The sequence below is a fragment of the Apodemus sylvaticus genome, chromosome 20 (assembly GCF_947179515.1).
Source record: "Apodemus sylvaticus chromosome 20, mApoSyl1.1, whole genome shotgun sequence".
Classification (NCBI taxonomy): Eukaryota; Metazoa; Chordata; class Mammalia; order Rodentia; family Muridae; genus Apodemus; species Apodemus sylvaticus.
In genome coordinates, this window is record NC_067491.1 from 30,900,734 (window position 1) to 30,923,291 (window position 22,558).

At 36.3% G+C, this 22,558-nt stretch overlaps 1 protein-coding gene across 3 annotated transcripts in view; it reads right to left on the reverse strand.

Moving 5' to 3' along the window:
- Tmtc2 (transmembrane O-mannosyltransferase targeting cadherins 2) overlaps positions 1–22,558 on the reverse strand; it is a 427,423-nt gene that overhangs the window by 167,427 nt on the left and 237,438 nt on the right. For all 3 annotated transcript variants that reach the window (XM_052165621.1, XM_052165622.1, XM_052165623.1), the window contains exon 4: positions 21,410–21,524. In XM_052165621.1, the coding sequence (XP_052021581.1) occupies positions 21,410–21,524 (115 nt within the window). The remainder of the gene's footprint in view (positions 1–21,409; positions 21,525–22,558) is intronic.

The window sequence follows — 22,558 nt, forward strand, 5'->3', positions numbered from 1 at the left end:
GTAGATTGAGAAGAATTAAATGCAGAATTAAATATATATGAAACACAAATCTCTAGTTGGCCCTAAACACTGACAGAGACAGAAAGAAACATTTATCTAACCACAGTTGTTTAAACCGAGGGTGACATTTCTACCCCAGAGAGTATTTGGCAGAGACTAAGATAAATGGTTGTCACATGACAGGGGTGCTGGCCACTGCCATTAGCTGGGTTGTAGCTCCTAGCATCAACTGGATAGAGGGCAGAGATGCTGGCTACTGATGTCACCTGGGTAAAAGGAAAGAATGCTAGTTAAGCTTTGGTCTTTTGCTGTGTATTGTAATGCTAAATACCAGTCCCTAAGGTCTGGTTGCTCCCAGGGCCAAGGAAATCCTCAACTCTACCAAGTGATATTATGAAACCTTGCTCCTTAATTGAAAACTATTGGTTGAATGAAGATGCCTACAGCCTACAGATGGGCAGCAGAGAGGTAGGTAAGGTTTTTGTTCCAGGGCCTTGAGTTCTAAGTAGGGACCACAAAGCAGAGAGGAAGGGGACTGAGGAAAAGACACCTTGTGGTAAGAGAAACTGAGAATTGCCCATGAGGACTAGCCAGCTGAAGTAAGAGTAGACAAAGTAATATAGAGGGTTTTTTTTCTGCCCATCTCTAGTGCTTTAAGGCTTATTATAAATACCACAATTTTGTGTCTTTTATCTGGGAACTAAATGATGACAGGAAGGATAGAAACCCCCAACTGACATTAAATATTTACCACAATAGATTCTGGAAAATATCTTACCAAGAAAAGGAGAGGCTGCCTCCCCAGGAAAGAAAAGAGAAATCACAATCAGCTTTGCAGAGTATGTAACTTCAATACCTATCTTTTAAAATAAAGTTTCTTTGAATGTCTGTCCACCATATATACCACTATAAAGAAAATAACATTACAAAGGAAATTTTTTGTCAATAAAAATATAAGCTATGATTGACTTTGCTGATTTTAGAAGAACTATTCTAAAAATTGAAAAAGCATGTTCGTGCCACTTCTGTCAGTACATCTGAATAAACTGTGTCTATATGTAATAAGGATAGCTTCCAGATGTACATGCCAGGTTACCCATTCTGTATCATTCTTATGCAGTCACATATCATATCACAATATAATTCATAAATACACACAGTATAGTTGTACCTTGGTATTAGTGTAGGATTAGTTCAGGATTCTTTTTAGGCATCCAGGGAAACCCAAGTCATTTAACATGATGATGAAATATTTGAATTTAACTAACTTATATTTTCCCATTTATATATCATATACAATGCCTAATATGATGTAAACTGTTGTTATACTGAATATCCCAGGAAGATAATAATAATAAGAATCAGTCATGTTGGCACACATTTATAATCTCAACACTCAGATGTAGAGGAGAAGGATTGGAAAGTTTAAGGCCAGCCTTATCTACATAAAGAGTTCAAGGGTAGACTGATCTATATAATACTTTGTGTAAAAGGTTGAAGAGTTCAGTATGGTTGTGATGTATTGTCTGAATGAGTTCATTTAATGGTTGTCTGAATATATAGAAGAAATATTGAGATATATATTGTGCTCCCTATATTTCTGTTTAAAAATTTTAAAGTTTTTAGGACATCATTGTTTAAAACCATAGCATTCTAGAAACTCAATTTTAAAAACTCAATAAAAATTATAACAATTCTAAAATTAAAAAAAAAAACAAAAATTCTAGGTCTTGGTGGAGAGAGGTTCCTCAGAGGAGGCACTTAGTCCAGGTTTATGGACTTGATCTAATTCCTGAGACTTCTTCATGTGGTTGAAGGAGATCACTGCTCCCTCAAGTTTTCATCAGGCCTCTACAGATGTGCTACGCCAAGGTAATCCCGCTCCACAGATAAATTACAAAATACTGTTTAAAAGATTCCAAATCTTCAAATGTGACCTTTTGCCTTGAGTTCTACAAAGGGTCTTTAAAAACACTTGAAATATGAGCTGTCCCAAAGTGGTAGTAAATAAAGTTCATGAGCAGCTGAGAACTCAAGTAGTCTGTGATATGCTGCCCAGCATCTGTACCGATGTCTACACTAACCTCAAGGAGAACAGGTTGCCACTAACAGACAGCTTTGCACAATCTAACTGGAGAAATACTACACACAGTTAATTGCCTTTTGATTTTTTTTTTTTTTTTACGTTGGGAAAAATCCACAGCACTTCTATATTAAGTTAATATGCTAACTAGTGCAGGTCAGCCTAGTATCAAACAATGAACAGATAATTTTCAATTCATTGTTTCATTATAGAAGCCTGCAGACAATCACAGCAGCATGTAAATTTGTGGCATGAGAAAGTGCAGCATTTGGGGAACCCAATGAAGGAACACTTTCCGGAAAAAAAAAGTGTGGGTCAGATGAAGTTCCTGGAGAAGACAAGAGACAAAGGAGAGAGCCCAGAATGCTGAGAACAGCATTCCAGACAGAACAGCCGTGGCTATGAAATGCCAGAGTCACAAAGGGTGGCATTTAAAACCTAACAATAGCAATAATAACAGGATTCACGAAAATTAAATGACACAATTTATGTAGGAGGAAGCCTCTGAGAACGTGAAAAACCAAGACAACTGACAATTAAGACAGTACAACTGAGATCAGGTTGATTGTGAATAATCACAGTCCTCCCAGGCAGTCTTCAGAGGACAGTGTTTACTCCCAAAGAATGGCTCACGAAGTGATTTAGAAACTCAGTTGTGAAGGAAAAATAACATCTCTATCTGCAGCTGAAATCATTTTGTGAGCTTTATTTTATTTGATCATCCCCTAACATACACAGGAACTTTAAAACAAAAAAAAAATTTAGAATTTTATTTTATTTTTTACACGTGTGAAATTTCCTAATAGTAATTAACGTGAGTCAGAATCATGTTTGAACTTGGCATTAACTGAAATATCTTAATCAAATTTGCTGATTGACCTGCCTCTAATAGTAAGATTTTATATCATTTAGCTGTGACATGAGACTAGAGGTGAATTGCTCCTTTTTTTCAAAACTTATGCTCATTTTTAAGCAATGCATGTAACAGGACACTTAAAATGAATTCCTAACCTATATTATCAAATGAAGTTATAATTAACAGCTTGCCACATATTCCTTAGGATGGTTTGAATAGATTTGACCCAGGGAGTGGCACTATTAGGAGGTGTGTCTTTGGAGTGGGTATGGCCTTGTTAGAGGAAGCCTGTCACTATGGTGGCAGGCTTTGAGACCCTCCCCCTAGCTACCTGAGAGAGTCAGTCTTCCCTTTGCCTTCGGAATATAATATAGAACTCTCAGCGTCTCCATTACTATGTTTCCCTAGATACTGTCATGCTTCCCTCCATGATGATAATAAACTAAATCTCAGAACCTATAAACCTGACCAATAAAATGTTGTCCTTTATAAGAGTTGTCTGGTCATCGTGTCTCTTCACAGCAAAGAAACCCCTAAGAGAGAAGTAAAACATGAATGTACCCACGTTCTTCTAGATCAAAACTAGAAAGCAGACAAAATTATACAGTAACTATATGGTTGTAAATGGAATCAAATTCAAAGGTCTTCTAAGTACATTTTGTAATATATGATACTCAAGTCTTGGAATTGTGTATTTCCTAAGTTTGTAAGTTTTATGAACAGAGGTGTGCACTTTCTGTGCTTTATTTAGTCACTGTGCTATACAGCACATAAGGGAAGGGAGGTAGAATCAAATCAATGTGCAGCAGGGTTGGGTTGCAGGACTAAATCCCAAAGTCTTCCAGGAGCCCATGCACATGCGCTATGGGCATAGTAAGGAGGATGTGATAAGTCCTTATTATCCTGCTGGCTATAAGCTAGAAGTCCTGTGCTGAGGATGGCAGGGACATAAGAAAGGAGCTCAAGACAGCTGCCCTAACGAGCTGCAACTACGCTTCCTGGACTTTTGGTTACGTGACTGAGAAAGCCATTTCTAGTTTCAGCTTCTTAACACTCACCAATCAACTTCTTTCCAAGTGGCAAAATGCTCAATCCATTAACTTGTAAGCTTTTGTAAATTATTTAAAGCCATGTATTATAACAAATACACGAGGTACAGAGAATGTTAAATAAAATGCTTGATTACATTTGAATGCATACAAAGTGTGAGTTGTCTAGTTCTGAATGATAACTATATTAAGCAATAACCTAATATAATAAACCAAATCATAATACATTGTTAAAATCATATAATTTAAGAATAAAATAGATGTAAGAAATTGAAACACTCAAAGCTTTTAGGCAAGTGTGGTCAGACTGATTACTCTTTGCTCAAAGAAAAAATTCCATTTGCAGTATTTTTAATGTTAGTGTCCTCTCAAATTCTAGAAAAGGACACTCATGGGAATTATCAGAGGTCACCACTATAGTCAAAGCTGTGCTTTCTGTAGCATGACATCCTTGTGGCCACAAGGACATCCTTAGGTAACAGACATTCTAGCTGATGTCTAAACACAGGGATTCTCTTGACTCATCCTTTCCCCTAAATCAAATCCTCTATTTTCCTTCCTCTGTTTTAATGAAATGACTCTGAAGACTGGCATGAATGATGTTTTTACAAAGATGCCTTTGTGTAGGGAAATCCTAAAAGAGGAAGTCTATGCAAAAGAATACAGCATGAAACAGGAGCCTTTTACTTACAGGAGATTTTTAACATGGATGCTATGACAAATATGATTGGATAGTTAAACTATCATTACTGTCGATACTGATTGTAGAGTATCACAGGAACTGTGGGCAAGACTAAAAGAGGAGTTGTGCTTAAAAATGTTAAATTCCTCTAGGACTGAAAAGGAGCCAATTGCTCTTCTACACAACTTTCATTGCCTGGCAAGGAATGCTGAAGGCCCGTGGACAAAAACCAACCAGCCAAATGCGGCAGGAACAGACAAAGGTTTACAATTCTATTACACAGTTGTCCAAAGTTGGAACCTGTGTCAACGTGTTTCCTCTCAAATGTCACATAATTACTACCAAGTAGGTTCCAGAAACTACAGCTTAGATTCCTCTTCATGTTCACACAGACATGTTTATTTGTTCTAATTGAATTTCATTTGGATGTTGACAGCTCAGAAAAATATAGCTATGATATCTATTTCATAAGGAGGGTGTTTTATTATAACTTGTCACATATAAAGCAGAAGACATTTAATCAAAAGTAACTTTAAACCTAACAGACAAACCTTATCAATTGATATTAGAGGAAATGAGAACAAACCAGAAACTTATTCTTACTGTAGTCTTTGCCTTAAAAAGCCCTGGGCTCTCTCATTTAAACACTATTTCTTACAAAGGTATTTCTGAAGTAGAGTGTGGATGATTAAATCTAATATCTTTATCATAGTAGATTCTTCTCAGGAAGGTTTGTGACAAGGTAATTCATGATGACTATTTTAATGAATTTTCACAATTAGTATTCTACACTTTGGAAGAGGAGCTCAAGATCAGAATGGTTGGGAACTAATTCATATGGCTGTAATTATTGTTGGATCTAGGATTCATAGAAATGGATTGTATGCTAACATGTATATGACCAATATTCTCTATATCTGTCTTCGTAATGTATTTAGGATGCATTATCACCTCTATATCAAATATAATAATATGTATGAATAGTATGAATGTAGCCACAGAGTTAAAATGATAAAATAACAACACTCAATAGAAATCTAGAAAGAGAACTGATCCGGGTGGATGTGTGGCAGGAAGTTTTCAGTATTATTTCTTTCAATCTTTATAATTAGGAGAACAAAAACATTTTATAATTTTTTCTATAGACAGACAGACGACAGATGGACAGATATGTAGGGAAAATAAATTAACATGTGCTTCCTAACTGAGCTGATAAAACTCAAGATGAGATGAAAAAAAGTTATCTAGTTTTAAATTCAATTGTTTCTTCTCTATTCTACGTTGCTTCTGGGTTAAGAAATCTCTCTTCTCAGTCTTCTTTTGGGTTTATATATGTTGCGCTTCTTAGTTATTGATGTTCATTTTCCCTCTGTCTCCCTTCTCTCTGTGTTGTCTTTCTTTCTTTCTTTCTTTCTTTCTTTCTTTCTTTCTTTCTTTCTTTCTTTCTTTCTTTCTTTCTTTCTTTCTTTCTTCTTTCTTTCTTAATCTCTCTCTCTCTCTCTCTCTCTCTCTCTCTCTCTCTCTCTCTCTCTCTTTCTCTCTTACTTTCTACATGCTCTTCTTAACACAAGAACATTTTGGATTTCTTCCGTGTTCACGTAAATTGCATCTTCCAATGAAAACGATTAATTGCTCTCAAATTGAATCCAAACCAATACACGCACAAAAGTTTTTTGGGGGGTGGGGGATGGGTCATTCTTGCACACTAGACCAATTTCTTTTCAGAGGAAAACTTGCCAGTAAATGGTGGCATGGTCTCACAAAGAGACAGCCAGGAAGTAACTGGAAAATGCATAAAATTAACATCTAACAAACTTTTCAACTTTTATTATTGTATGCTTATATCAAGTTTCTAAGCATGTTTTATTTAATCCTTCCAAAATAACACTAACATAATCTAATTTTACAGATGAGGGAGACAGATTAAGCAATTTTCCCATGGCACATCATGGGAAACATTATTGGAAGTGCTGAGCCTAAATCTGCATAGTGCCCAGCCCCAACATCTGAGGACTTCACTAAACTGCCTTCAAGGCACGAGGGTGACAGAAGATTCAATTTTTATGAAAGAAAAAAAATTCTTTCTTTTATTTCTCTTTCCCATGAAAGCAAACATGATTCTTGTAAGCCTATATTTTTTTTCTTGGATCACACTCAAATCTCCAACAAATATTTTCCTATCCTTGAAGAAAATTATATGATTGAAAACAAAATTAATAACAGGGAAGCATCTAGTGCAATCTAAAGACATGATGCACTGATGATTTAACTCAAGTCTACATAGAGATTTGTTTGTAATTGTTTGCTATTTATGGAGGCTACCCAACATGGATATCTACTTATTATGAAAAGAGGCACAGCTGACAGTTATGTGTACCCCATGGCCACACAGAAATCCAAGAGGCACAGGAGAAAGACTGGCATCTTCAGACCCCTAGTGTAGCCAGACTATTACTTTATTTACCTGCTCATTCAAACTGTAGTTTGAATCTGTCACAGTGAGCATTTAATTCTGAACACAAAGTCTAGATTATCTGTAAACCTGTCACAAAGCATGGTGGCTGATGCTCTGAGGAAGGATGAAGAAAGATGTGCACAGGAAAACAGGAGGAGAGGGTTCTGAATCTGATTCACACTTGTGGCATCCAGAAGGAGAAAAAAATGAATATTTGGTAATTTTTTAGGAATCGACATATACAAATAAATACTCCAGAAACAAGAAAGGTTCCATTGCAGAGATATGGCTAAAATCTGGGTCAGAGAAATATCTATCAGTACACAGTGATGATTCTACATAGATCATGCATTCACTTTAAACAGGAATGTTTAAGAAACCAGGTATTTTCTTAGCCCCTTAAGAATAGTGCTAAACTATACACACACACACACACACACACACACACACACACACACACACACATCTTATATATAAAACAATAAATTACCAAAAGTCCAAAAGCATCATGTATCACAGAGAGTATCAGGAACAGGTGTTAGCTCATATAGGTATTGAGCAGTTGCTAACCTAAGCACTGGGCAGATGACGTCCAAAGCCAAGTAACCAAGTCTATCTTTTTCTGCTTGGACAGATTTTTCAACTTAAGCACAATGAACTCACAGAATTCTCCTGAAGTACTCTATAGTGAACCAAGGAAAAACACCACTTCATACCGTATTTCTTCTGTTGTTTTCTTATGGGTATGTGTAGGTGGCTTGAGGCCAAATGCACGTTCACATGTATGTGTGTACACATTCATGTGCAAATGTGCAATTGTGTATGAGCACAGTACTCCTAGAACTGCCATGGGTTGTTTAATTTGGTATGAGAAGGATGAGAGTAGTATACTAAAGACAGGGTTTGGGGTCCTAACCACCATGTCCAGGTCCTGGGGTTACAGGGAAGAATGCAGGAATAGAGACCAAGAGACATAAAATAAAATGACCAGAGTCTAGAGATTAACAATGGAAGATTAAAAATTAGAGAAGAGGTGGTCAGTACTGGCACTTACTTTATTCTCTTGTCTTTATTACCTACTCAACACTCATGCTTTAAAGGGAACTTCCCTGGAACCTGCCAAGAGAAGCTATTCTCTGTGTGCTTGAAACAGTGTGATTTCTGAGGCTGGGGCCTCAGGGAAAAAAAAGGGTAAAACAAAATCCAAAAGAAAGAAAGAAAGAAAGAAAGAAAGAAAGAAAGAAAGAAAGAAAGAAAGAAAGAAAGAAAGAAAGAAAGACAGACAGACAGACAGAAAGAAAGAAAGAAAGAAAGAAAGAGGAAACCAGTAAGATGTTTTGTCATCTTACTGATTCATCATGTTTGCTTTGTTAGTTTATATTTATTTCTATTTTTATGAGATAAACATTAAATATGTAGCCTTCAGTTGGCTCAAATTCATGGTAATCCTCCTACCTCAAGCGCTAGGATTATAGGTACACACACTACTGTGCCCAGCTCAGTAATTTCTATCCAAATCGTATTCTCTGAGTTTTAGGGCACAGCTTACCCCCTAGGGTGGCACCCACCACAAAGGCTGATCTTTTTTATTTATTTATTTTTTATTCAATATATTCTTTATTTACATTTCAAATGACTTCCCCTTTCCTAGCTCCCCGAAAGTCCCATAAGCCCTCTCTCCCTGTTCCCCCATCCACCCCTTCCCACTTCCCTGTTCTGGTTTTGCCCTATACTGCTGCACTGAGCCTTTCCAGAACCAGGGGCCACTCCTTTCTTCTTCTTGGACATCATTTGACATGATCTTTAAAGATCTAGAGATTTTGCTAAAGCTGTTTTCTTCGAGCGGGCAAAAGAGCAAAGGACTCAAAAAGACTATGTAAAAAAAAATCACAAAAGCTGTCAGATACCAAGGAAGTCCAGTGTCCCTTTAGACTTCAAAATTAGTTTGGATTAGACACTTAACCAAGAATTCCCACTAAAAAAAGTGCCTTGACATTATGAATTTATAACAAGCTTGAGTCTCTTCCAGATGGTGTGTGGGCATTTTCTTACACTGTACTACTCACTGGCAGGACAGAAAAGGGATCACTTTCATCCAATCCCTATGACATGACACCCCAGCTTAAAGAACCCCAGGGACAAAGTGGAGCATGGAAGGACCATGATCAAAGGTGATTGATGGATATGTGATGTCAGAAGTGCATCATGGGGTAACTGCTCCCTTTAAGAGTCAGAGAGAACGGAAAAGGGGATATAGACAAGAGGATAGTTTATAAAATAATCTATGGGGAATCTTTTGCACTTGAGTATTTGTGGGGAATAGATATACAGAAAGCAACAATACTATGGAATACAAATGCCTCCAAAAAAGATTCATCAAGCACTTCCCTTCTACCAAGCCCTGCTTTAGAAATTTTGTAAATAAGCTAAAATGATGCCTTTTGAAAGAGTTCACATTTTCCTAGTTAGAGGTTGTGTGTGTGTGTGTGAGAGAGAGAGAGAGAGAGAGAGAGAGAGAGAGAGAGAGAGAGAGAGAGAGAGAAAGACAGAGAGAGAGAGTCAGACGGACAAAGAGAGAGAGACAGACAGACAGAGAGAAAGAGATATGCTGGAGATGTAACCTGAGATGTTCACATATTAAGCATACATTGTACTATTAGAATGAATCTATGGTGGGTCTTTTAACATTCTAGAAAATTAAATATGAATTTATATTCAAAGTTAATACAAATAATTATAGTTACATTGTATAATTTATGTAGTTCATAGCAATAAACAGATAGTAAAAATAAGAGAGATTTTTTTAATTGGCTATTTTATTTATTTACATTTCAAATGTTATCCCCATTCCAGGTTTCCTGTCTGGAAACCTCCTGTCCCATCCTCCCTCCCTCTGCTTCTATGAGGGTGCTCCCCCCAACCACTCCCACTTCCCGGCCCTCACATTCCCCTACACTGGGGCATTGAGTCTTCACAGGACCAATGCTGTCCAACAAGGCCATCCTCTACTACACATGTTGCTGGAGCCACAGATCTCTCCATGTGTACTCAACAAGAGAGATGTTTAAAAGGGGGATTGCTTGTGAGAATGGTAAAAGGGGTTTGCTGTAAATATTTTATTCCTGGAGGCCTCTCTAAGTAAGGGTAATCTTAAAGCAAGATTGAAAGTAGTGATGGTAGATATAATTCAGCCACAGAAATAACGTGCTATTTCACAAAAATAAAATATATATGAAATAAGTAGCAGAAGACACAGTATCGGGTTTTAAATTCATTATCATCGATATATCTGCATGCCCTCAAACTTCAATTATACTTTAAGCAACTTTACTATCATGTAAGCAAAACCTTAATAAGGTTCCACCTAACAAAGAGAATAAATTAAGTGTCAGGCAATATTATGATAATTCCTGGTGTGTCTAGAAAATAATTCTTAAGCCACAGTAATTGAAAATCTGCAGCAGGATGATTGGAACTACACAAATAACAAATTTACATCTGTTCATTTTTCTTCAGGAGCAGAGACAGACACTTTTTTTTCATAATTCAAACCTCCTTCTGAGAAAACTGAAATTAATTTACTTAAAATTCTGCCGTGTATCATCTGTACTCTCCATGTGAAGAGCAACAATTTAGGAAGAAAAACAATAGAAAAGCTTCTGGCTTTTTATGCAACTTCCAGTCAGTCTTAAAGTTGAAATGAACAAGTAGGGACTCAGGATGTGACTGTGAGCTGCTTCCTGAACTCTTTCATGGGCTTTCCAATACACATCCACAGTTGAACTTCTACAGGGGAAGGAAATGACTACAAAATTAAAGATCTCTTAATAATATTTCTGAAAATAAAAATATGCCTCTATTCAATTTGCTCCAGCATGGTATCTAGGCTCTAACTCTTTTCTACAGAGATAATGTGAATGACTGCTTCTCTACAGCCTGGCCCTCTCAGTTCTATTTTACAACTGCATCTGAAATAGGATCCACATAACTCCTAAATGCACAAGCACCACCCAGTCTCTGTCTTTTTTCTTTCCAGGCTCATAGTGATTAAAAGATTCTAATTTTGTGCTTGCTGGAGAAGGCAAAGTTGACAGTTCGAGAACAGCCCATACGTAGAAGCTACTGTGTGTCGTTGACATGGAGGTAAAACAAATGCATGTGGGGGTCACTTGTTTTGATTCAGTTGTGTTCAAAAACATGTTGAAAAGCAAAGAAGTTCCCAGGACTTCAGCCTGAACTAGAAATAAAAATATGAATAATTTCACATCTCTACCTGCCGAAGAACTTTGAGTGTGCATGTAAGTACTTTGGACGCTATGCTCATAGATTTCAGAAGATTTAAATCATTTTCTGAGATTACCTGTGGAATTTGTGCAAAATGGCTTTCTCAGAACATGTTATGCAGAAGAATCAAGACACATGTATTAACATCCCACATCCTGATTTTTTCCTTCTCCTGGAATATAGAGTTATGCCTCCTCTATCAAGATGCTTAAATATTGGGTTTTGCCTAGGGTTCCATTAACAGCCCTTGTATTGATAGAATTATAAATATTATACAGATATATTCCATTTTAAGTCAGTTTTCATTAACACAACTTTATAATTATGACATGAAAATCTAGACACTCTAACTCCAAATGTCCTTATAAAAGCTATAAACATGGATTCCAGATGCTTACAGGAAAGCCAAAAAAACACCTAAATTGTACATAGAAATCACATTTTTGCCTGTCTGCAAATGCCTTTCACTTGTTCATATGTGTGTAGTTCCAAGTCCCTATACATAGGGTAGAAGCTATGTCAGGAATCTTACTCAATTATTCTCCCAAATTATTCATTAAGGTGGGGTTTCTATCAAGAATTCACTGATAGAGATGGTTTCCTGCTCGCTTGCTTCAGGGATACCCTGCTTCAGCTTTCCATGATTGGAATTATTAAAGAGCTACTGCATCTGCCCTGCTTTCGTGAGGGTTTTAAAGATTGAACTCTGATCCACTTCATTTTTTGGCAAAGGAATCATCACCCCAGCCGCACCATATCATTTTAAATCTAGACTTCAAACTACTTGAAGACAAACTATTCTTTTCTTGTGGGCTAATTCTCACTATCTAATTCAATAATGATTATTCTGAAAAAAAACCTCCATATTTGCTAGATGAGTTTGCAAATATGATCCTACTAATGAATAAATGACAAACCTTCACAGTGAGCCATTCTTTCTCTAAAAACTGTGTGAAAACCAATGATTTTGGTAATAGATGTTACAAGAATCAGGATTTTTAAGTATTAGGGAAAGAGTTGTCACCATAACAGTTAAATCATAAAATCAACTTACAATGAATCTCAGGACAGATGTGCAAATAAGACAGGTATGAACTGCAAAGGTGTGAACTGTGCCTCGGCTGACCGAACACAATGAAGTATGAAAGCTCACATGGAAGAGAAAATTGTGAGATTGTAAAAGCAGATGTACGGAAGGGAAAACCTAAAGTGTTATTCCAATTCTTCCTGGAAAGTAATTTTACAGGCCAGGGCTTCCTTAAACTAAACTTATCCAGGCCCCCACAGCTGGATGATACCATAAGTTCAACTTTAGTTTCCCAAGTGCTAATAAAATAGATGGATTATCAAAAACAAACAAAACAAAACAAAAAACAAACAAACAAACAAACAAAATTGAGCAATACCCTTGCAAGCTGACTACACATTTATCCTCTCTACTAGGCAAAGTGGATAATGCAATGAGGAAAACCCATGGAAAAACAGGCATGTAAGGACTTTATCTAACTTTTATCATTTTTTTTGTATATAAGTCTATTGAGGGGATTTGCTTAATGCAATATTACACCAAGTTCTAAGACACATCAGCTCCCTTTCTCAGACACCCACAAAAATTCACAGGAAACCACTGACCTCTCCAAAGTATTTGAAGATATATATACAATTCCTAACTTTAACTCATGACCAACCACTTGATTTATAAAACTATGAAAACTGAAATAGCAAAATTTTCAGAATATGTTTTTTCTTTTCCTTTTTCCCCTTCTTTCCTTCCTTCCTTCCTTCCTTCCTTCCTTCCTTCCTTCCTTCCTTCCTTCTTTCCTTTTTTTTTTGTTGTTGTTGCTGCTGCTGCTGCTGCTGCTGCTGACCTGAATGATCCTTCTGCAGTTAACCATCTATGACTTCTTTGCAGCTGGACAAATACCTGGGTCATTATATATTAATTCTCTCTTCTGAATCCATAGCTGGCATTGTGAAAAGATAGACTTATCTAAATATCTGAATCCTGTAAATCTATACCAAAGCTCAAAACTGGATAACTGAGTGGTAAAATATAATTAAGAGCATTTCCAGCTGATACAATCATGAAGCCTAGTCAACCTCCCCTACTTTCAAAAATCCCTTATTTAAATGTCAAAAGTTTCTTAAGGAAATAGTAGAAATGCATTTTCATTAGATCTATTTTCCTCTGAGGATAGTTAGTATCACATTAACTGTACAAATTCTATCATAAAAATTTCTAAAGGATAAGAAGACACTATAAATATATATAACTAGATGTGTATATGCTTAACCCAGACTCTAGTACTACACAAAAGGAAGAGAAAAGGACACCATGAATGTAAGACTAGATTCATTGGTGTGTCACTGAATAGTCTCCATTTCTATTGCAAGGTTACACAAGGCAAGGTTATATTTGTGTGATAACTGTGTGAAAAAAATTATCAGGTAAAACACAATGAAAGACATATGATAGTGTCAAAGCTTGCTCTTCACATGAAGAGATAAGTCCCTGTAATCCCCAGCTTATTCTCGGACATTGGAAAGCACCAGCTGGGTTGCTCATCTACAACATGAGCTGACTGTGCTGCAGTGGAATCTCACTCTAATTCCCTTTATGTAAAACAAACAAAGCAGTTCTAGAATCGTGAATTCTCTGTTATCTGGGGCCAGTCACCTGATCAGGCATGCCCTGGTCATGTCACAGTGCCCTGTCTCACTCCAAAAAGAATTGGTAGGAAATCCTATTTTGTCCTTTAGATATTTGGCCACAGTTTATTTTTCCTCTTATAATCGCCAATTGGCACTTTATTGGTACTAAGATGTATTTCATTATTTATGTCAAGGCATCTCACCAACTGTATCTACAATCTGTCTTCTGAACTCACAAAAGTTTCTCAAAACTTAACCCTGAATAGCAAACAGAACTCTAATATGCTTGTTATTATCAGATGTATAATGGCACAAATTGGAACTCCATTGTAGTGGCCCAACGGCTTTAGTCCACAGCTACTGCCACTATTTGGGGGAGGCTGTGGAACCTTTGGGCGGTGGAACCTTTTACAGGAACTACATGGCTGTAGGGCTTTAACTGTTACTAGTCTCATATTAGTTCCTGTTTACTCTGCTTGAGCTTGCAGTTGAAGATGTTACTGAGGTGAGTTCTCAGTTTCCTGTTGCAGACACCATGGTAGCCACTTGCTACCATGAATCCCTGCAATGACGAGTTATTATCTTTCTGTAACCTTAGGTCAAGCCAAACTCTTGCTTATATGAACTGCTTGCATAATGGTATTTTATCACAACAACAAAAAACTAAAGTCCCATCCCTTTTCCTTCATGACTGCTTCCATTAAAGTGATTTCCTCCTAAGGCAGTTGTGAACATCATGAAAAACTTAAACCACTGAAACCCATGTAAGTATTTTAGTTTCTAGAAAGAATTGACGGCTTGCTGATGACTCCTCTTCAGATTAAACATCATTGCGTCAATGGAACTGAATCTCCTAATAGTGAGATCTGTGGAGAAAGTTTTACACATAGGCAGGCCTAAAAGGGTCTGCTGGGTTCTAATACATATTAACTAACCTGGGAACTTACGGGGAAATAAGGTTATTACATTAATAATTAGTCCATATGGAAATTTCTTATTTATGATGGGCGGGCATCTTTAAAAAGTGATAGCCATGTAAGAATTAAGCATGAAATGCTAATCCCAGCAAACCTCAAAAACGGGAAAGAAAACTCTCCACTAAGGCTTTATAGGAATACGCTCCCCGACCTAACCAATGTGAACTTATGAGATATGAAGCTCTATTTTACTCCAGTTTAAGTGTTTTGCTCATGGTAGCCACAAAGGATACAAGAAATCAGGAACGGACACTAATACACATGTACAAACAAGGGAGTACATTTCATCAGCAGATGGATGATTCAAGAAATACTTTTTGTTAGTTTGATGTTTTAAAACAGAGTCCCGCATAGCATACTCATGTTATGTTGGAGAAGCAGATATTGAACTCCTAATTCTCCTGATTCTATTTCCTGGGTGCGAGGATTAAAGTCATGATCCCACTTAATAAGAAAGGTTATTTATAAGACAGAATTGTCTTGTATCTGATCAAAATGCATACTTCAGAGAATGTGGTTATGAATATCTATTATGAGTTATAGAATATTCTTTCTACTTTGATAGAGTTTATATACTTCTCTATGAAAACTGGAAATTGTTTAGAAAAATCCTATGGGGAGTACAATCACAAAGTCACTGCTGAATACTAGAGCCAGGTCTGTGCTTTTCAGATAAATACAGAACTGACATTCTTTTCTATGTGGTGTGATATTATTCCATTCTTTGCTTGATTCTTGCTTTCTGAGGCAGCTACTGATCTAGGTATGCCTTTTTGACATACCTACAGATTATATTTTTTTCTCCTGACTTTTTAAAATTAAGACTTTGGTAGCTGAATTGCAGTATTAAACATCTCACCATTAATCCCAGACTAAATCCCACCTGGCTGCAGGGCTTTAATCGTTAAGATGTTCCTACAGCCACCATATTAATTTCGAGACATGCATGCATTTGTATTCATTAGTGAGCCTTGTTTTCTGATTCATTGTTTCCTGCTTGGGTCTTATTTTGATGGGATAGGGGATGCTGGCATGTTTTCTTTTTAGGTGTGTGTATTTAATTTTGCCAGGTTTGGCCTTCAGTATAATCTATCTTCCTGAAACTAACAAAAAAATGTCATTAGTGAAGAAGTTACAAAGCACCTTATGAAGCATCTTCACTTGGTTTTTTTCTAAGAAAAAAATTCAATATGTTTCTTGAACTTTCCCAAGGTGTTTGACTCAGATTTTATTCTTTGGTCCAACTTGAGGAGCTATATTTTCCCAGGAAAGTACATGGACATTTTCCATGTGTTTACTATTGTGTTATTTTAAACATCCATATATCTGTCCATAACAATACCCTTCTCCTTTCCACAGTTGCACTTGAGACTTTATATTCTTTCCTACATCACTTTGCCAGATTTTCTGATCTTATCCTACACCTTCCCATTACTTCTCCAAATTCTAGTTTATTGATATATATATTTTTTACTTCCCTTAAATCTAGACATTGTTTTCTTTTTCCTTGTCTTGCTTCACATGATGGACACTTCGATTCTCATAACACAGAACAAGAGTAAAATCTCAATTATATTCAAATATGTTCTTTCTATGATATGAGATAATTAAAAATTGATTAGACAACATAAAACTTATTATCTGCCTTGTGAAACTGAATGAACAATGAGAAAATTCAATGTTTTACTGAATCTGAAACTGAAATTCAGTATTCTACTGAATTAGCTGTTTAAAAGAAAAGGCTGCCTGAAACAAATGAAAGGGCAAAACTATTTTTCAGGGAAAAATGATTATATTTCAGAAATCATAGAGGAGCATAGTTAAAATCTTGAAAGTAGACTATGTATTTACGAAATATGATTATATGAATCAGTGAAAAATAGCTTAAGGGCTTTGTCTCTAAAAGTACATTATATGCTAAAAGAAAAGCCAACAGACAAATATAGATCTGCTAAAACTGGTTTAAAATAATTTCTCATGTGAAACAACTTTAGTGATTTGTAGACACAAATACAAAGTAGCTATGTGCTCAGCCACAGGCCATCCTTGATAAGAGTAGGTAAAACATGGCCGTTAATGTCACAATCCATGGCAATGTCTTTAATCATCGACTGAAATCGTATCATATACAATAACTAATATGATTTCTGCAATAGTTCTTGAAGGCAAATCTTGGCATGGGCATGCAGTTCCACTACAAATCCAGCCATGCTAATATGCCAGATGGTCAGTAAGGTCATAAAGTCAGAAAGTGGGCAAAAGTAACTGGTTACATTCGGTTAGATTTAATTACAACTACTTTATTTCTACCTATAAAGGTGACTGGATTTTTTTTCTTTTTGGAATTTGAAATAAGCATATTGAGAGTTTTCTGTGGGCCCTGTCCTTATTTTATACCTGTTGAGTTAAAACAAACATGCAAATGTAGATATGATAGCTAGGAGCATATGTTCAGATGACAGTTGATAGTGTATGTGACCTCAGAAGAAAGTTATGTCTGACGCTCACCATCCTTATTCTCTGACTCTATGCAGAGACCACTGGGATGCCATACAAAAGAGCAAAAAACTTCCAGTGGTTGGGGAAGGGCACTGAACATTTTCAGACACCAAACCATAAACAGAGAATATAATCTTGTGTGTATAGCTCTCTGATGTGATGTGATATAATTCCCGACATTCCCAAATTCTCATCCTTTTGCTATCTCCTAAGACAATGTTCACTCAACTTTAGCCATAACTCTACATCACTCTCACTATTCTTACATAATATTTTCCAAATCACTCTTTCCCCTCTATTCTTATATGAACCAGTATTCAGATGTGCTATTTAAAGTCACTGGCTAGTATTTTTAAATATAAGTATAAAAACAAAATTACAGGAAATAATGGCAAGATTAATTCTGACCACCTGGAATCCTACCGTATCTGAACAGTGTAGGGAAAATTCTTCAGCAATTTCTACTTAAAGTTTAATATACTTATGAATGCCTGCAGATTATGTTATTCATAAAAAGTTCAATGCTATGAAACATTTCTGATAATTCACAATATAAGGAGGAAAAGAAAATAATGAAAACTTAGCTTTCCCCAAATCTTCCAACATTCATTAAGTAATGCATATATTTCATTCCACTTTGCAAATGTTCATCAATTTCAATTGTTCAACACCAAACATTCCACCTTTGCAGCCAGGTCTGAACCGGGGATGTCATACATAGTGGTCCAGTTCGTTAGCACTGAGCATCACATCCTGGGCAGGATAAAGCACCCTTGAGAAAATTCCTGACTGATGATAGGAAAAGCACCCAACAGGATCCTAGAGCTATAAAGGAGTACTATTATTAGGTTATGCTTACTGAGAAAATTATGTTCTGTTCTGTTTCTTTGAAGAGTTAATTAGAAACTGGTAATGTTAGCACATGCCTTTAATCCTGGGACTTGGGAGCCAGAGGCAGGAGGATCTCTGGGCTCAAGGCCAGCCTGGTCTATAACGTGAGTTCTAGGACAGTTAAGGCCACATAGAGAATTCCTGTTTCAAGAGAACCAAAATGAGAAAAATAAAAGAGCTAAATTAGAATAAGAAGCAACCAATCCCTGGACATTAGAGACAAATATGCAATGAATATAAGATATAAAAAAAATCAAAAGAAAAGTTCATTAATTTCCCTTTTGTTAATAGTTTAATAGATTTTAGATTAGTGATTGGAAAACTGTTTTCTACTAATATAAGAAAGTAAGAAAAGCAGAAAAATATCTGCTACTAAAATCAGGCACTGTGTTTATTATCACATAGATCATAAAATTATCTTGATACATTTTATTTATACTTGATTGTCAATCACAAAACAAAATAACCATTTTGAAAGATTAATACTTAATTATTGGAACCCTGTTACCTAGGTTATATAACTCATTATTTCCTAGTCGCTGGTGGCATGATTCATCTTTTATTCTGACAGTACATGTCATTTTCAAAATATATTCCCACTTTGCTTTGTTCATATAAATTATTTCCATTCTTTAAAGTAGGAGAAAAACAAAGAATAACTAATTCTTCAAGGGAGTCAATTCAGTAAAGCTTTGACAGCACTACCTATTTGCCTCTCTGCTTATACAGATACTCACAAGTCCTTATAAAATAGACACTGTAAATTATACACACATTGGTGTGTTGGTTAGTTTTATGTCAACTTAACAAAGACTAGAGTCATGTAGAGAAAGCTATCAGGAAGGAACTGGGAAAAATCACTTCATAAGACTGAGCTGTAGGCAGGCCTGTAAAATATTTACTTAATTAGTGATTGATAAGGGAACCCAGCCCATGGGGAGTGGCGCCATCCCTGAGGTGTAGCCCTCAGTTCTATAAGAAAGCTGAGCAAGCAATAGAGAGCAAGCAAGTAAGCAGCACCCCTCCATTGCCCCTGTGTCAGTTCCCACCACCAGGTTCCCACCCTGCTTGAGTTCATATCCTGGCTCACTTCAATGATGGACTATGCTGTGGAACTTTAAGCCAAATAAAGCCTTTCCTTTCCGATTTCCTTGTTAGTCATGGTGTGTCATAACAGCAATAGAAACTCTTAAGACAGGTGGAGGAGAAAGGGAAATGGGGGAGATAACTATGGAATGGGTGAGATGTAAAGTGAATGAATAAAAAAATTAAATTAAAAAAAAAAAACACAAGTGGGATTCTCAGGGTCCTAGACTCTAGGAGGTTGAATTCAACATAAACATCCAAACACAGCATTCTATGCAGCTTCTTGGTTATCCTTTAAACACCTACCTTCTTCTCTATGTGTATCTTTAATAACATTTTATATCAATTTTTAGACTAATACACTCAAAAGACTTGGAGAAGAAGAACATAAATGTGTACCAAAAAATCCTGCTTATTAGTTTCTGTTAGCTTATTATACAATATTCATAAAGCTTAAAAGGCATCAAATTCTAAGAGTGGTCACTTTTTTATAAGTAACTGGAGCATATTAATCCATTGCAACTCTGAAAGAGCCAGGATAGGACTCATGCAGACCTACACATTCTGCCTAGAATTTGATCCGTGAAAGTGTATGGCTTCATGTGTCATTCTGAGAAACGTTCCAGGGTGGATGTGGAAAGAATGACAGAGGAGAATTCTGGGTGGTGGAGAGAGAGGACATGAGAGATGTGATATTGATATTCTTTTCTAGCCAGAGTGAGAGGAGCTGCTGCTATCTTACTTCCATAAACTCTAAGAGCTATGCTATACATGCCTCAGTGATGCCTCGGTGTCCCTCTGAGAACAGAGAAAAACCAGGACAATAAAACTGCATCAAATACGCCAAGAACCTGGATCTAACATTCTGTACATCCTATCAGCCCCAAAAGTTCCCACTACAGAATTCAATAAACTGGGTACCTCTTTAGTGTTTCAGCTAGCTATTGCATGTAAAAATTCCCTAAATGCAGAAGACAAAGGAAAGGATTCAAGTTGAGTTTTCATTTACCAATCCAAAACCGCAATGTCTCTTGGAATCTTCCATCCAAAAACCAAAGATAATTTAGCTCTTGAGATTTTTTTCAAATTCATATTGATGTTTTGAGTTATACTATTGACAAAGCTTTGACTAAATCATGAGTATCTTTGAAGAACTGGTCAACCTAGACAATCAAGAGGAAACCACCTAACAATGACAATCTTTCTGCTATTCCCCAGATTGAGTATATATTCTACATATGCTTTGACACAAAGTCCTAGTTAAGGAAAACTGTATTGTTTATTATTCAATGTGTTGTTTACATATGTCACATGAAAGACTTATTTTTGAAATTTTATATTTATCCAAGTTTTAGTAGAATATATATTTTATGTAAAAAACACATGCCAACTTTTTCTTATATGGCATATTATTTAAAAAATTAAACATATATCAATACACATGAATATAGACTATGTGGTCTCATTGCCTCAAACAGAGAAATTACAAATACAACTCACCTACTGATCTCAGAGTCCAAATTGAAAGAGAGAGGAAGCGAAGGTGAAGAGGAAGGAGGAGGAGGAGGAGCAGGAGAAGAAGAAGAGAAGGAGGAGGAGTAAGAGGAGGGGGAGGGGAGGGGGAGGGAAAGGAAGGGTAAGGAATAAGGGAAGAGAAGGGAGGAAGAAAAAAGAAAAAGAAGGAAAGAAAAGGAAAGAAAGAAAGGAAGGAAGGAAGGAAGGAAGGAAGGAAGGAAGGAAGGAAGGAAGGAAGGAAGGAAGGAAGGAAGAATGAAAGAAAAAAATCTATTTCAGAAAATAGGTATCAGCATCTCCATTACTATTAGTTAACTCATAGTTTCTCACACAGCAGGCTTCAAACATGTACCTAACCAGAGGAAACAAGCCATACTCACAAATTATACAGCATATCAGCCATGTTGCTGCGGTAGTACAGAGCATTTCTATAGGCGCTTTCAGCTTCAGAAATTTTACTCTGACTCTTCAGAACATTTCCAAGGTTACCCCATGCTGGCAAGAAGAAAAAGAAGTATTCAAGCTGAGTGTCAATCCAATTACATATGGCATAATATCCATCTATCAGGAAATACCATGGGGAGATAAAAACACTTCCATAAAACATTGTATGGTGAAATTTATTTCCTTTATACTCTAACATTTCATCAAGCCAAGAGATTAAATACATTCAAAGTCTAAAATAATTAAAGCAATCCTACGGCTCAAAGCTGATGCATATATACAGTTCATCACAACGCCAAGAACAATGTTATCTTAAGGTCTCCTACAAAGACGACATGTTTTTTCAAGTTTCCTTAGGGGTCTTCATAGTCTGAAATTACTGTGTAAATACTGGACTGGAAGCAGTAAGAAATCATCTTAAAATAAACAAAGTTCTGATCCAACTACAGAAGAACTGATAAAGGCCATAGAATACTTCAAAAGGAGAAGCATAAGAAAACTAAACAAGATGAAAGCTATGAAGAGCCCTGATACGTACATATGAGTAGAACATTGTGCTTCTGAACACAATTAATTTATACAAGGTCTGTCAAAAATGTGGGGTAATAATTCTGAAAATAAATGTCCCGATAAGCAGGAGGGTACGATAAGGCTTATACACGGAGATATATCGATTTGGATGATTACTAGCACTATTGGAAGAATAAAAGGTGTCTAAAGGATCTGTTTTTATATATTAATAAACATGGGGTATCTTTCACTGTCCAATTTCCCTGTGTTTCTATAACTTGACACACCTTATTTAACCTTAGTTACTAAATATAATGTGCCTTGTATCCTTTCATTATCTACAGAGAAAACTGATCTGTCATTTTATGTGTGCTTCCATGGCAAAAAGAAGATACTGAAAATCATAATTATCTACCAACAAATAGTACATGTCTTTCATCATACTTGACATGTGCCATTCCATAAACTCTCTTAACACAGACCTAGTGTATACAGCTATTCTATGGGTGAGGAAGCATTAAATACATACTAGGTTAATACTGAAGCAGAAATTCTGATCCAAAACTGACTAACCT